The 15,847-nt window shown below is 39.6% G+C and overlaps 1 protein-coding gene across 6 annotated transcripts in view; it reads left to right on the forward strand.

Annotated features, from left to right (window-relative positions):
* The window catches only part of LOC129121606 (receptor-type tyrosine-protein phosphatase eta), a 74,375-nt gene extending 58,768 nt beyond the window's left edge, over positions 1-15,607 (forward strand). For all 6 annotated transcript variants that reach the window (XM_054634973.2, XM_077179909.1, XM_077179908.1 and 3 more), the window contains 14 exons: positions 527-823; positions 1,076-1,210; positions 3,753-3,963; positions 4,114-4,229; positions 4,778-4,865; positions 6,163-6,204; positions 7,139-7,226; positions 8,330-8,420; positions 9,227-9,297; positions 9,458-9,592; positions 10,018-10,137; positions 10,484-10,644; positions 11,113-11,248; positions 12,303-15,607. In XM_054634973.2, coding sequence (XP_054490948.2) covers positions 527-823; positions 1,076-1,210; positions 3,753-3,963; positions 4,114-4,229; positions 4,778-4,865; positions 6,163-6,204; positions 7,139-7,226; positions 8,330-8,420; positions 9,227-9,297; positions 9,458-9,592; positions 10,018-10,137; positions 10,484-10,644; positions 11,113-11,248; positions 12,303-12,461 — 1,850 coding nt within the window. In that variant the 3' untranslated portion in view covers positions 12,462-15,607. The remainder of the gene's footprint in view (positions 1-526; positions 824-1,075; positions 1,211-3,752; positions 3,964-4,113; positions 4,230-4,777; positions 4,866-6,162; positions 6,205-7,138; positions 7,227-8,329; positions 8,421-9,226; positions 9,298-9,457; positions 9,593-10,017; positions 10,138-10,483; positions 10,645-11,112; positions 11,249-12,302) is intronic.
* The last annotated feature ends 240 nt before the right edge of the window (positions 15,608-15,847 follow it).

A 15,847-nucleotide genomic window follows, 5' to 3' on the forward strand; every position in this document is an offset into this window, starting at 1 on the left:
AGGTTGAGTTTTTATACTACGTCCTACAAGACTCTCACCCAAACTGACTTGTTATAGTTGCCGCTTTTAAGAATGGCTACTGCTGTGCTCTTAATGGACAGAGATTAATTTAATTTGGTTATGTGTTCACCATTAAGTGTTTTATATAATTATAGAGGGATTTAGTGGCAGTCTACATACTACTCTAAAATGTTCTTAGAGTAATATGTTAAAGAGTTGAGCAGTATTTTGAAAATGTTGCGGATCTTGCTAGATAATCAGCCTAAATTTTCCCAGTAACCCTGTCTGTAGAGGAGGTAAAGAGCACAGAATAGGTCTGTGTATTGTGTTAAATAGTTGTCTTCCTCATAGGGTAACAAGTCCTTGTGTAGGCAGTAGGTGCCGTGTAGGCATCTTTTTAAAAGGGGAAGGAATACTGAAGTTTTACAAGCATTTATACACATAACATACAAATACACAGCTTTTTCTAATGGCAAGGCTTGATTTCTTACTCCTCCTTTTTTGTTATTCTTTTTTCTTTTGGCAGTTACTGTCTCAGTGGATTCACTTCAGTGTGAGCCAGTGGCCAAGCAGCCTTTCCTAATGCTGAAGTGGAAATGTCCTCTTGGTAACAACTCTGGCTTCAGAATCAAAATATATAATATAAGTACTTCTGAGGTAGTGAGAGAAGACTTGGCTCCACGCTGCACGGTAGAAGGCTTCGAGCAAACCTTCCAAACAGCACATTTAAATTTTTTCAGCACCTATAATGTTACTATTATGACTCTTCAAAATGGCTCTGAAAGCTCTCCAGTGGACAAGTTGTGTCACACCAGCATTACTGGTAAGCATTAAGATCTGAGCATGAAAGATACTTGTAGGACAGAAATATTAACTTCATGATTGCAGAATACCAGACTTGGTATGCACTACATTATCAGCCTGCAGAGTATGATTAGAACACTATATTAATTCATAGTCTAATGTGATGCACAATAAATATGTATTATGTGAACAGTGTTGATATCACAGCCTTTTCTTGTTTGGAAAACTTTTATCAGTGTTTAATGTACTAAAAAAATGTTTTTGTTGGCAGACCCACCTCCTCCAACTGAAGTTCCTTCAGTCAAGGCCGTCAGTCACAGCTCTTTGTCTGTTGAATTCTCCGATTTTGATTCACTGAATGGTCCATTGAAAGCCTATGCAATAATGATTACAACAGAAGATCAAAGTAAGGTGTTTATGATATTATCACGTAGCTGAAACAATTTACCAGGCAGCATTATGTTTTACACTCTAAATAGGTGTTAAACAGATAAAGAAAAGGCAGGCTCAGAATTTTTAATCACTTTTCAGAAGTCATGAGGCAGATACCTTGCTTGAAGTCAGGTCACTCCTTGTTTTCAGAAGGTGCCTATTTTCACTCAGTCTTTTCCTGCCTGACTTATCTTTGTACATAAAACTCTTATGTATTGCCCCTGTGCTGTTGCCACCTTGATTTGCCAGTGATTCCTTTCCCCAAGATCGTGTAGTGTCCTTTCTTTCCCCACAGAATAATTTTCAGACCAGCTAATAGAAGCAGCCTTGGAATATGAAATGTTCTTCCCCCCTTTCTTCTTCAGCTGAAAGATGCCTGCAGTTAGGTCTTAAAAGGAAAAGAGATTTTTTTTCCTGATTTTACCCAAAACACTTTAACTAAGAGAGTTGGGATGTGGGCGGAAGGCTTAAATATCATTGACAGCATTAATGGAAGTTAAATTCCATGGAAAACTAGAGAACTGAGAAATGTCTCTGATAGGTGAATGTCTGGTGGTAAAACACTAAATTAAAGAACTTAGTTTTGCAGCATAGGTTCCACTTGAACAACTGTTCATTTTTGCCTGTGCACTGGAAATTAGGCACCTGATGGAGACAGTTTCTGCAAAGCAGGAGTTGACATTCGTGCTTATCCTTTGTTACAACACTGGAAATTCATTTTGCACAATTTTGATTATAGATCTTCCTTCAGTGGTTTTCCATGCAATATACATCCAAGAAATGCATGTTTGTGTGGGATATATATATATATATATATATATATATATATATATATGTTACATCACATCAGTGCAGAAAATTCCTATTTTTCACATGCCTACTCAGCTGCCCCAGAATTGCTGATTTGAATGCCAGTCTCTTGCCTGCAGTTCTGCTTGTAACTTCAGCCAATCCTGGTTAGTCACAAGGAGATCTGGTGTATTCTTCTGTGTGGTTTGGATTGGAAGGTATTCAAGGAGGAATTTGTAGGATGAGACTGAGAGAAATAAGGGAGGAAGGTCGCCCACGTCTGTAATTTACAGTGAGTGCTTTGGTGGGAGCAGAAGACAGCCTCACAGCCAAGCATCTCTTCAGCCTTTTTGTTGAAATAGCACAAATATTCTTGAGATGTGTTTCTCTGTTCTAAACCAGTCATGGTTGCCTCTAGGATAGACAGAGAGGACTTTATTCTGTTGTGTAAGAAATACACAATGCTTTATTCTGTTGTCTAAGGCTGTTTGAAATGTCGTAGGGTGGTATTCAAGGCATCTACAAGGAGCTGCAGGTATAACCAGGCATGTACCTTTTGTTGGAATGGAAACTAGGGACACGACAAGAATAACATACATCAGGTAGTATTGAACACCCATTTCTAGGCAGCTGAGTTATTTGCAACCTCATCTGCTTTTAATGAGACCAAGTTAGTGCTCTAGAAGAGTTGTGTTGCACCATGTTGCTGCAGAGTTACAGTTGAGGAGAGCTTTGCTGCTGGTGGTGGATCACCCCTTGTCTGCACAGCTCTAGAAAACTTACCAGAGCTTTTCCACCTTTCAGAACCTCCTGCAAGGCTTCTCCTTTTTAAAGGTGAATTCAGTATTATACCCACTTTTAGAAGGACCTTTTAGCTTTGTAAAGACAGTTAGTAGAGAGCAAACTTCTGGCAAATGAGTGAGATTTTTTGTCCTGCCTCAGCAGTAGGGAGATTTGTCAGTTGGTTTGCTCTTGAGTTGTTGGAACAACTGGTAAATTGAGTTTATTATTACCTCTTAGGTTACACGTGTCTCAACTGTATAATTGCCTCAAGATTCTAGGGTTTGTCTGCTGTAAGAACAGACACTGTAAAGTGGTGCTGTTGTGCAAATGGTGTCCTGTTGGTCACTGCTCACTGTGGTAGCCTGTTCTTAATCTTCTGAAGGGGAAATTGTTCTTATCATTGTTTTGTCCAGTGCTTGTCCATGTCAAAGAAAAGCAGAAATAACCTCTTTTGTCTCCTACAGTTCAGGTGTGAGACTTCTTGTAGAATAGAACAAGGTCAGAACAAGTTTAGTGTCACCCTGAATGAGGCCTTATGCTTTTTGGGTAGCACAAATACTGATGGATTTTTTTCTACACCATTTGCATTTTACTCTACATACAAGAATTGATAGAACACATATGGATAAAGCTGACTTGGCTGGTGAAGTCTGTCCATGAGGGTGCCTGGTTCCAGCACTCATGCACCTTTATTCAGAAGCTCCTATACAGGCTAGAAGTAAAACCAATAGAAAATTAAAACAGATAACACTGGGGAGAGGTGGTGCAGTAGATTTCACTGCAGAAGAAGAGGTTTCTGAGATTATCTGTTGTTCTCATCCTTTATTTCAAGCAGTACTTGTAGAGGAATGACAGCTGTAGTTGATGTGACCATCTCTGCCACTGTGCCAATTGATACAAAACCAGGGGATGAATTATATCCATGTTCTTGTTGTTTCCTGAAGGTTCTGAGTCTTTGAAGTTAAAATTGAACAACACATACAAAGATTTCAAGAAGAAGACAACAACTGCCTATGTTACATATGTCATAAAAACAGAGCAGGCAGATTCACATCCTTCCCGTTCTCAGAGTGATAAAAACATCATTAATGTAGGCAAGGGAAACACAATGTATGGCTACGAAAATGGACCATTGATCCCTCTTCGTTCATACAGGTATTTATTTCAAACCACCCTTTTGATAAGTTTTCTGCTGTTGAAATCTAGAAGATCATCTAATGAAAAGATTACAGATCTTGCTAAAGGCTATTGAAACCCTGTAATGTACCTGGTTTTGTTTTTTTCTTATTCCTTCCTTTTCAACAGGGCATGTGTTGCAGGTTTCACTAATATAACCTTTACGGATGATGTGATTGAGGGGGAAGATAGTTACGTATCATTTTCACCCTGCTCTGAACCAGTCTTACTGCCCCAGGATCCAGGTATAGTTAATGCCAAATGTAGGACAGGCAGCTTGGCACACACACAGCGTATGGAAATTCCTTAATTATGGCAAGTTTCATAATATCAAAACTCCTGTTGGTTTCTCTGTATGAACTGTTTCTTTCTAGCTTTGCTTTGTAAACTCATACTTTGCTAGTTCTGCAGGTGACTCCTTTTTTCCTTGTAAGATTCCACCGCAGGAGTAGCCAAAAGCCATGGCATGCTAAAAGGGATTGGATGACACAGTGAGACTTTGGTGTAGCAACAAATAGCAACTGATGGTCTCACAGTTCTGTTAAACTAGAAGCAGGTGTATTGAAATGCAGATACTGGTCCTTTGATCCCAATTTTATATTAATTTAACATTCTCTGGTTATTATTCTTAAGGAGATTTCAATACTGGTACTGCCAAAGGACAGTAAAGACAAGATATTTTAGTAGAGTGAAGCATGCTTGGTTAGTCACTTGCAAGGTTCTGCTGTAGTATGTTGATTCAGTTTGGAGTTACTGAAGAGGACAATGAGTAATACCTTTTCTTTTTTATCAGGTGTTATTGCTGGAGTGGTTATTGGATGCCTCTTGGCTATCTTGGCTGTAGTCGCTGTAGGGGGCTTCATATTCTGGAGAAGGAGAAGGTAATGTGTGTTTGTTGCTGTTTTGGTTGTGTTGAGGAGCACCAGTGTTTCACTTCAGTATTTTTCTCATAAAAGGGCTCTCTCTGTCCTGATACATGGCTGTCAAGATGTTTTAAAATATGTTGTATTAAAATGTTGTTTTTATGTTACAGATTAGAGTTGAAGTATCAAACCACTCGTTTCATAACTTTGTTTAAGCCCATAGTTACAAACTATGAGTTGAGAAGAGCTAAACAAAATAAATTTTAATTCATAGAACAGAATTATAGAATCATAGAATTGCTTGGGTTAGAAGGGACCTTCAAGATCCTCCAGTTCCTACCCCCTTCAATGGGCAGGGACACCTCCCACTATCCCAGGTTGCCCAGAGCTTCTTTTTAGTCTGGCCTTGAACACTGCCAGAGATGGGGCATCCACAGCTTCTCTGGGCAACCTGTGCCACTGCCTCACCATTCATGAATAGTGATGAAGTTATTCAGTCACAAGTGAGCAAACATCTCAAATTATTGTGCTAAAAGTAATTTGGTATAATTGTACCTTAGATGGTTTGATTTTAAATGATCCATCAGTCGTTCTTTTTAATTGCTTGATAGCCTGTCACATGAAACTTCTATTCTGGAATTTCGAGAAGCTGATTAGTTTGAGCTGGTCTCCGTTTCCAACCTTGTTCAAATCATCTGGGATGTAAGAGTGCACAAAGGCTTTTTCCTGCTGCTGACCATCCTTTATGTGGAGTTAGCCATAGGGCCCTTAGTCCAGTTTTCTTAGTTGCTTTAAGTAACTGTTGTTATTTTTACAATTGTGTCCAATAGCTGTGTACAACCTTGGGAAGAGCTTCCTTTAAAGCTAGCAGCATTTCTTTTCATTCAGCTACCACTGAATGACTGATGCATCACTGTTGAGCACTTCCTGTAGCAATTCTGGGATTAGCAGCAGTTCTCCTGAGATATCAGTTAGTGGTGCAGATCCCTCAGTTGTACATCTTCCACCAAAATACGTGCTTTGTGTCCAGGCTTTATACTCTGGTTCCAACAGAAGGAAGCAGTCCCATTGGACAACATCATCAAGAGAAGGGTGAAGGTTTTTTCGGTTTTTGTTGGTTTTGTTTTTGTTTTGTTTTGTTTTTTTATTCTAGGTGTAAAAGTTTGCCTCAGGAGTTTGGGGTTGTTTTTTTTTCACACAATAAGATGCTTTAAAAGAAATTGTTCTCAACAGGCACAAGGAAACAGATAAGAAATTTTGTATAAATTCCATTGAATTCTACTGTAAACCTGTGTTATTTTCTTTCACCTTATAGGAAAGATAAAAGAAATACTGAAGTGTCTTTTTCTCCAATTAAGTAAGTCCATATCTTTTCTCCTATTTTCTGAGCTCAAGTGTTATTTGCAAAAATTATTCAGAGTACAGATACTTGTTTTCTGTGCAGTTTTTATAGAGAATTTTGAAGTATTAATTCCTCGGGGAACTGAAAGATGCCAGCATGCAGACTAAAAATAATCATGTTGATTGAGTCTTCTAGAGCCACCACAGGGATTTGAGTGTTTACTTCATGAATCACTATTAGACACACAAATGCTCCACATGGTTTTGAAAAACAGGGTTTGAATGAACCACAGACTTCATGCACATTGAGGGAACAATCAGAATTGTTGATAAAATGCAAAAAAGCAAAATATGTTCTGTGATCTGAATAAATTTTTTTTAATGACTACTTTGTGCTGAGCCATTCATCCAGATAATGATGTGAGTGTCAAACCTGGCCATGGAGGGAGTAACCACAATATGTTGGAAGTCACAGGCACAGTAATTGAATCATGTTATTGGCACCAGTTTTTGTGCTGGTGGAAAGCCATGGCCAGAACATCCCATGGAATCCCACCTCTGTAGACTTGATGGTTGGCATAAAATACACCAGGGAATGGGGTCAATCCAATGGGAGTAAGCAGCTGGCTGACACCTTGTGTTATGTTCCTCTCCTGACGGATGCACTGTTCTCTCCTTGATTTAACAGAGCAGTTAAATGCTATGCTTGATACCCTGTCCCCTGTAAGTGCACTGTTTTGTGGCTGCAACTAACAGTCATGCTTTCAGTCTTAGATTCATATAATGAAAAATACAACTGCATGTGTCTAATCAGCTTTTTTTTCCTTCCCCTCACCCTCTGCTGAAGAATCAAGAAGTAAGTAAAGCATACTTTCTAACACATTAACTGAATTAATTCATGGCTTATTTACCTAACACCAGTTGCTGACATGTGGCTTTTCTCATTTTAGATCAAAAATGATTAAAGTGGAGAACTTTGAGTCGTACTTTAAGAAGCAGCAAGCAGACTCCAACTGTGGTTTTGCTGAAGAGTATGAGGTATGTGCCCTTAGTGGGGAGAGAGCTTCATGACAAATATTTTTGGAAAGACAAATCATCTTTCCTATGGAGCATGCACAAGGCTTACTGAAGGAGAAAAGAAGGGTCCTTTTTTATAGAGATGACTAAGCTGTGTGTACAGCCTTCCCTTCCCTTATGCAGTTCTGAATTTAGTTGAAGTGCATGATAAATACTTCCTGTCCTGAATTATTATCTCTTACCATGGGCTTGTGGCATGACCTGCTTGTCAGAGCTCTCACCAGAGAAATTTTTGCCCTAGTCATATGCAGACTTAGCCTAGGGGACACTGTATAATTTCTCTGCACTTCAGTTTTCTCATCTTGGGTTGTTTTGGGATTTTTTATACATATCAAGACAGGTCTGTTGCTAATCTCACTGACTTCTTCAGTGTGTGGGTGGGATTTGCAAACCACACCTGTGAATAGCTCAGTCAGAGAAACAGCAATTATGATTTGCTTGCTGACCGTAGGACTTTTTCTATGAAATGTACTAAAGCTCACTTGCTGTAAGGAACAGAGGACAGGAAGGAAGTGTCAGGGAGGATTCTATGTTGTCATGTCTGCTGTTAAAGAATCTCATTCTGTTTCTCATCCCCTCAAAGCTATTAATTGACTTTCTTCTTCAAATTCTGTCTCTTTGTTCTTCACAGGCTGGTGCTCCACCTTGCCTTCCTCCCAGATTTTGCTTCCTTCAGTTGGTTCATGATGTTGGTTCATGATTTGCTCCTCTCTCCCTGTAATGTGTGCAGAGCTTATGCAGTAGTTCCCTGCCTTGGGGCCAGAAGGAGCTGCCATTGATATCAGTGTCTGTTTCCACAAAACTGTTTCCAGGCTTTTAAAGTCCATCTGTGGGTTTTAAACATGCTGCTATTCCTACATTTTGTATTAATCCCTTCTCTAAAAGATTTGCCGCTGTCACCCTCCCACTCTGTAACAAGATGATTTTTATTGACATTTATCCCACTTTAACATGCCTACTTTTACAGCATAGGACACAAGGGTTTGGACTACTTTTCTGTTTGTCACATTTCTGTATGATTGCTAAACCAGGACCAGGTGCTCATGAGTCCTCCTTTATTGTAGGAACTCAAGTCTGCTGGTGTTCATCAGCCCAAATTTGCTGCTGAACTTCCTGAGAACAGGGGGAAAAATAGATACAACAATGTCTTACCATGTGAGTTGTTCTCTTTGAGTTTGCATCTTCTACCGGTTGAGTTTTTAAGTGAAACCTGTTGGGTTTGGCTAATCCAGCTTTAATAGTATGCAGAGGTTTCAAATATAATTTTCCAAATGGATGAATTTGGGCTGCTACTTTCCCAAAGTCATTGTATAAACACACCTGAACAAGCCTTTCCTCAAGGATATTTCTTCAAAAAGCTTCTTTAAAGAACCTTCCCTTAACTAAATAACTTTAATTTTCCATTTGTGAGAAATGTGCAGTCCAGGTGAAAACACAAGAGGATAACAGTTGACCACACACAAATAAATTTTCAGGCTATGAGAAATATTCAGACCCTGCTGGCCAGCTTTGCAGCTCAAGTAAGAGTTTAAGCCCTGTCAAGCTGCCCATGGGCATCCCAATGTAGCAGAGAGTCAGAAGTAATTGAAAAGTGAACAGTGACAGGTACTTAAGGATGCTTTGGAGGAAAAACATTGGCTGCCATGGCAGCAGGAGCCAAATCACTTTTTTTAATCCAATAATTAAAAATGTAGAAAATTTTGTGTTGGATTTAAAATATATAAATTGGTAATACCAAACCACGTTTAAAACCAAAATAATTTGTGTTTCTTGAGTGATTATCCTTGCCACTCCTTTTTTTGAGACCTACTGCTATTTATGATTCCTAAGGTTATATTCTTATTCTTAAAATGCACATTGAACACCTTTTATTTAGAAACCATGTATTAGATAAACAATATTGTTCTGAAAGGTTCCAGTTCAAAAATTCATAGTTGTCTTTTCCTTTTTTCTTTCTGCAGATGATATTTCTCGTGTTAAACTTTCAAATCAAAGCTCTGGAACTGACTATATTAATGCAAACTATATGCCTGTAAGTTGCTTCATTAGCTGAAATGAAATATAATGTGTATTTTTCTGATGTAGGCATAAGGGCTCATAATGATGTTTAAAATAAGCTTTTATTTCTCGCTGATGTTGTGTGCATATATATATATATATATACACACATTTCTTTTGTTTTTTCTTCTTAGGGCTATAACTCAAAGAAGGCATTTATTGCTGCACAGGGTCCATTACCCAATACTATAGAAGACTTCTGGCAAATGATTTGGGAAAAGAATATCTACTCTATTGTTATGTTGACAAAATGTGTGGAACAAGCCCGGGTATGTTGTTATCAATACTGAATTGTCTCTTGAAGGCAGCTGCATCTCTAATTTTGTTGTTACCTTAGTGGTTTGGAGACTGGCCACTGTCTTTTAACAACCATCCTCTTGGTGGAAGACTGTTTTCTAAATTAAAAAAAGCACAATTATTTTAGATTTGGGTTTTTGTTTGTTTGTTTTAAGCTTTTTCCTATTTTTATATCTGCTGACTGCCAGAAGAGATTGTCTCAGAAGGGTTGTGGAATCACTGTCATTAAGGCTGGGTTCTTCTCTCTTAAGAATGATTTTGGTAGATGTTCTCTTGCCCTGGAACAGCCCTTGAGAAGAGTGCCATACTTTCTAGCCCTGCTTCAGGTGGTGGGTTATTTAGAAGTGAGTTGTTTCATTGTTGCATGCGATGTGTCTAACTTTAACTCTCTTCTTAGACAAAATGTGAGCAGTACTGGCCAGACAAACAACCTAAGAGTTATGGTGACATTATTGTGACAATGGTCTCAGAAGTTGTCCTTCCAGAATGGACAATAAGGGACTTCACTGTAGAAAAGGTGAGGACTGCCTTGATTGTTGCTTGTTAGTGTGTAAATAACCTTGTGCTTATGCAGATACCTGTAATATCTTCTGGACCAGACAATTAGCCCCATCAGTAAATACAATGCAGTAGATATGAGCTTGGAGTAAAGTACAAGGAAATTATTTCAAAGTATTCTCTACCACAGCAGAAGGAAGAGGGAAAGTGGAATATCATTGGTCAAATCACTGCAGTTGTAACAGGCATCTCTGATGAAGCTGGGCTTGGCCTAGTACATGTGTCAGGAAGCCCACCTGTTTCTCCTCTGAAACCAATTTTCACTGTCTTTTTTGTTAGTTTTATAATGTCTACTCTTCCTGCAGTCCAATACTGCCGAGAGCCACATGGTGCGCCAGTTCCATTTCACCTCCTGGCCGGATCACGGCGTGCCAGAGACAACAGACCTTCTCATCAACTTCAGGCACCTTGTCCATGAGTACAACAGCCAGAATCCAGTGGACTCTCCTACTCTGGTGCACTGCAGGTAGGAAGAAGGTGTTTCTGTTAGGCACACTTTTGTCTTGTGTTTTTTTTACAGTTAATTCCATTTCAGTGGGATTCAAACCAAAGTAAGTCTCTCTGTGTAAGGACATGGGCTATTTACCTTGCCAAACTAAAACCTTTGCCCAGTGCTTTAGAAACTAACAGTGCTGTGTAGGTAGCAAAGGAAGTAATACAAAATGTCATAAGAACAGAGCATCTCTCCTAGCCTGGAAAACTGAGCTGGAAAAGATGTCCTTTCAAGAGCTTGTATATAAATCCTGTGCATGAGCAAGGCTGAGAAGCCTCTCTTGGTGGTGGTGAGAGCCACCCCCCTGTGCTGCTGAGACTTTTATTACCCATGCTGCTGAAATAGTAGGAGGCATCATCTTGGCTTGCCTGGCTTTTTGTCATGCCAGCAGTGAGCAGGTGGTTGGGAGGAAGCACAAACAGCCTGTCCGTGTCGTTGCAGCGCTGGTGTCGGGAGGACGGGGACGTTCATCGCCATCGACCGCCTGATCCAGCAGATGGAGATGGAGAACACCGTGGATGTGTACGGGGTGGTGTACGACCTCCGCATGCACCGGCCCCTCATGGTGCAGACTGAGGTGAGGCTCTCTCCCATCCAGCAGCACCTTTCTCAGATGGGCATAATCGTCCAGATGTAGCTCTGAGTTACAGGACAATAAGATATTAAGGAGTTAAAACTGCTCTTCATTTCACTTCCCTCCTTCCTGCCTCATCTCTTCTCCACAAAAGTAGTTGCAGCCAGGGGCCGTAGTACATCCAAGAAATGTCTTTACAGAGTACTTTGTAGGACTGGCATTTGCAGCTGGAAGGAATCAAATCCTGAAGCAGACTTTTTGCAGACTAGTTTTACCCATGGGGGTGTTTATCCTTTAGTTGTGAGCCAGAATTATCTGAGTCAAGTGGTCTCAGTGTGCATCTTTGCTTTTGTGCTCTGCAGGAATACAAGTATTCCTACAGAAATTACCACTTTGATCCAGGAAGGTGTATGGACTAACTCAAGGTCATTTGGAAAAGGCTGTAAGGTCTCCACCATGAAAGTCTTTTAGGATAGCATCAGGCATGACAGATCCTAGCTCTAGACAGCAAAACTTGATCCTAGTTTTTTTTATTGGGGGGATTTGATCAGATTTCATCATGAGGTCCTTTCCAGCTCTATTTTCTATAAACTATATGTCACAGCATGTGTCACAGTCAAGATGGCCATGACACACAGTGTCACCATACAATTTCAGAAAGCTTCAACCCATACAGAGTAACATTATGCCACTTCAGAAGGCTGCAAGCATCTGCCCTTCTTGTTCTTTAGCCCAACCTTTTGTACCCCTCATGTTCATGCATTGCACCTGTGTGCCCTCTGTTCCCTTTGGTGGTTGGTCAGTGCACCTGGGCACTCTGTGTCTCATTGCTTTCAATGCTGTTCACCTGCTTTTCACAGCTGTAGCCCATTGGGTATGAGGCTCTGCTGCAGCTCCATTCCCAATTACCACAAACTGTGTATCTACACTATATATATGTTCTAAAACAAGCACTGTGATAACACTCTGTGCAGTGCCCAAACCTATATTCAGAAGCAGAATTACTTCCAAAATCAGGTATTTTTTAGAAACATATTTCTGTCTCTCTTTCTCCCAGGACCAGTACGTCTTCCTAAACCAGTGTGTCATGGATATCATTAAATCCCAGCGAGAAAGGAAAACGGACCTTATCTACCAAAACATGACAGCAATGGCAATCTATGAAAACTTCACACCTGGGCCAGCCTTTGGGAAGGCCAATGGCTACCATGCATAGTCCAGAAGGAACCCAGTGCCTCCATCCAGGAGATGTTACCTGCCCATAGGAGAGGGAGGTGTCTGACTCGTGTTTTCTGGGATTGTGTGCAGTGTCTCATGTCTGGCTTCTCCAGTTCTGTCTGCATTCAAAGGTGTGATCTACAGGAGGAAAAACACAATGCTGGCAGGAACTGCAGACTCATGTTAAAAAAACCCAAACAACAAAACCCAAGCAAAACTTTTTAAAGTTAACAGAGGAATCTTGTTTTTTTCTTGGGAATTTAACAGTACTGATAGGTGAAATAGCATTTGCAGTATGAACAGTGAACTAGAGTTTAAATATTAAAATAATAACACAAGCTTTTTATTACAATTTTATATGATTTCATTTACAGATACCAGGCTGGTGGGTTGTTTTAATATATTTAATTATAAGTTTCAGGAACATATTTTATCTACTGTATCTGGTTACTTAGTTAATAGATATGTGCCTCTGTGATCTATTTTTTTTTCTGTGTTCCTTTTTATTTAAAAAAGGAGTACAAATGGCTCCTTCAAATGGACATTCATACTTGGAAATTGTGCCTTTTCTAGTTGCTACTCTAGAAAAAAAAAAAACAGCAGAGATTCTATTTTTGTACTGAAACTCTTAATGAGAACACAGATTTTTAAATAAGGCTTATGTCAAACTTAACTGTAGTTGCACTGTTGGCAGGACTCTCCAGAAGTTTGGAGGTGAGCTTTGTTTTTGCATTTCACCACAAATATCCCCTGCCTTAACATTTTGGTGCCTCTGCCAGAGGAAAAGGAGTGTGGTCTGTCACTCCGAGCTTTAACTGTAGATAAAAACAGAGCAAGTGAATCTGTGAATGTGTGTGCGGGGGGTGTGTGGGCGTGTGGATGAAGGACAGAATAGCTCCTCCCTGTTCCTGCCTGATATTCCTTTTTTATACAATTTATAATGATTTATTTAAAGGTGCAATATATGATTTACTGAATAATGCTCACTCTAATAGAGTTTTTCTCAGGTTGGTGTCTTTTTATCATTGTTGTTGTTTTTCCTCAAATATATAAATCTGTGAAAATGCTGAAACTAAGGTTCCAAGTGTTCAAGCACTCCCAAACGGATCAACTGGCTTTACTGTTTCTACCAAAAGACATTGCACAAAATTCTGCTGTAAAGACAAATTTCTCGGTTGTTTTAGCCATTCAAAACTGAGACACATCTTACCTGCCTGCATCTCACTGATCCAGTGTAATTATTTTGTAATTATTTGCAATATACTGCTGCTTTTGTTTTGACTGGTCCTTTTAGAAACTGAAGGAACAAGCAGAAATCCCCCATTTGCTGATTTCACAAGTCAAGGATCAGATTGGATTTATTTTGCTGGTACATAACTGTTAGACTTAGGAAGGCATTACCAATGAAGGACTTAGGTAGTGTGGGGTGGGGAGAAGGTGTGTTTTTTGGTCTTTGGATCATTGCACTGGTTGCATTGTAGATGAATATGAAGTTTATGAATAATGCTATAGAATAGCTGTAAAGCAGGGAAAAAATCTTATGAAGGTTTAATAACCAGAGTCCCTGGAATTCTGCTGCTTTTTTGTTGTCGTTGTTTTGGGGGTTTTTCTTTGTTTTTGTAGAATTGTCAGAAAAAGCTACAGATGCTAGGAGTATATGTGGCTTTACAGTGGAACCTGGCAACCTCACAGGATCCAATGTCAGCTGAAGGAGAACATAGGAATTCCTGGTGCACAACTGTAACTTTACAAATATCCTGAGGAATTTTTAACAACCTGGTGTGAAACTGTGGTGTGCTCTGTGAGCAAAACTGGAGGACAAACCACAGTGCACTTTTGGTTGTTAGGTTTTAGGTTTTGGGGTTTGGTTTTGTTGTCTGTTTTGTTGGGTTTTTTTTTTGTTTGGTTGTTTTTTTTTTTTTGTAGCAGCCACTTGTGGGTTCTTGAATATAATTTTGTTCCTCTTTCTCTGGAAATACTTTAAAAAACCCTCATCTTGAGGTTCCTGATCCTGCCCGGCTCCATCCAAACTGGCAGCCCACAAAGTGGTTCTCTCATTTGCATTCTTCCTGAGCTGCTGTCAGATGACAAAGATAAACCACTTGCACCAAACAAAACCATTCCAAAAGAACTGGGAGGGAGGAAGGTCTGCCCTTTCCAGTCATGTTATTTTCTTTAACTCTCTTATTCTTTTAATTACTGCACATCTGTGCAGAGCACAGAGCCAGTATTTGTTATTCTAGGTCTCCCAAGAACTTGCTGCCTTAGGGTGGCAAGTGCTCTTTCGCTTCAGAAGGCCCTTGTTTTGTGTAGCTTAGAGGAGAGGGAGATGAGTCTTCCATGCTAGATCATGTTGTTTCTATTCTGTTGCAGCAGAACATCAGAAAATGAGCTAGGACAGTATGTGTTTGTGCCTAACCGCTGCCCAGATCCTCTTACAGAAAACAGATGGATCTGACCCATTATTTTGGTGTTGGAAGCAGGCATCAAATTCTCACGTGTGCCATCATCTAAAGAGTATCCATTTTTAAAAAACTGTATGCAGGTGTTTTCCAAAACTGACACATTGTGAGAAGAGACTGAAAGTTGAAATAATTGACCTCTTGATTTTGTGTATGGGTGGAAAAAGTTGGTAAGGCTTAAGCTGTTGCAAACATAAAGTTGGGTGTAGTGTCAGTGTGAATAAATAGGACATTCCTTATAGGATGTCTCTGCAGGAAAAGGACTAGAGGTAATGCTCCACTATCTTGTGTATGTGTCTTGCTGAAGTCGACTTGAATTCCTGCAAATGTTTTCTCCCTGCCCTCTGATGTTCTCTGTGTTACAGTTGCTGAGATCTATCTCTTTGGTCAGCGTTTTCTTTCATTGTTGCTTATTTAAAGCTGTCCACTGAAAGCTCCACTGTGTGACAATTGCATCTCTTGCATTTCTGTTTAACTCTTTCTTCCCATTTGGGGCCTGCTTAAGAAGGGAAAAGTTGATGTGTTTCAAATAAGTGACTGTTGAGTATCTTGAAATGATGTACAAATTTTATTGTTTTCATATTTGTTGTACAGGAAATTTCAGTACATGTCTGTAATATTTTTAATGGTTTGATTTGTTCTTAAAAATATAAAAATAACAATTAAAAAGTATCATCCTAGAGCACTTTTGGTCTTATTTTTCCTTTGTTGGTATTCTGTTTTGAATCAAATTAATTTGCTAAAATACCCATTTCATTTAGAAGGGCTTTATAAATGGAAAGTGGGCTTCCATCCTCTGGGGTGGCACTTGAGTCAGTTGTGTACTGCAGTCACTGGAACTCCCTGGGACAGTGACAATCTGTCATTCAGACTTCCCTGGAAGGCCCTGGGTCTGATGTTAATGTGTCCTGGCAGTTGGTAG

Source organism: Agelaius phoeniceus, chromosome 6 (genome assembly GCF_051311805.1).
Source record: "Agelaius phoeniceus isolate bAgePho1 chromosome 6, bAgePho1.hap1, whole genome shotgun sequence".
NCBI lineage: Eukaryota > Metazoa > Chordata > Aves > Passeriformes > Icteridae > Agelaius > Agelaius phoeniceus.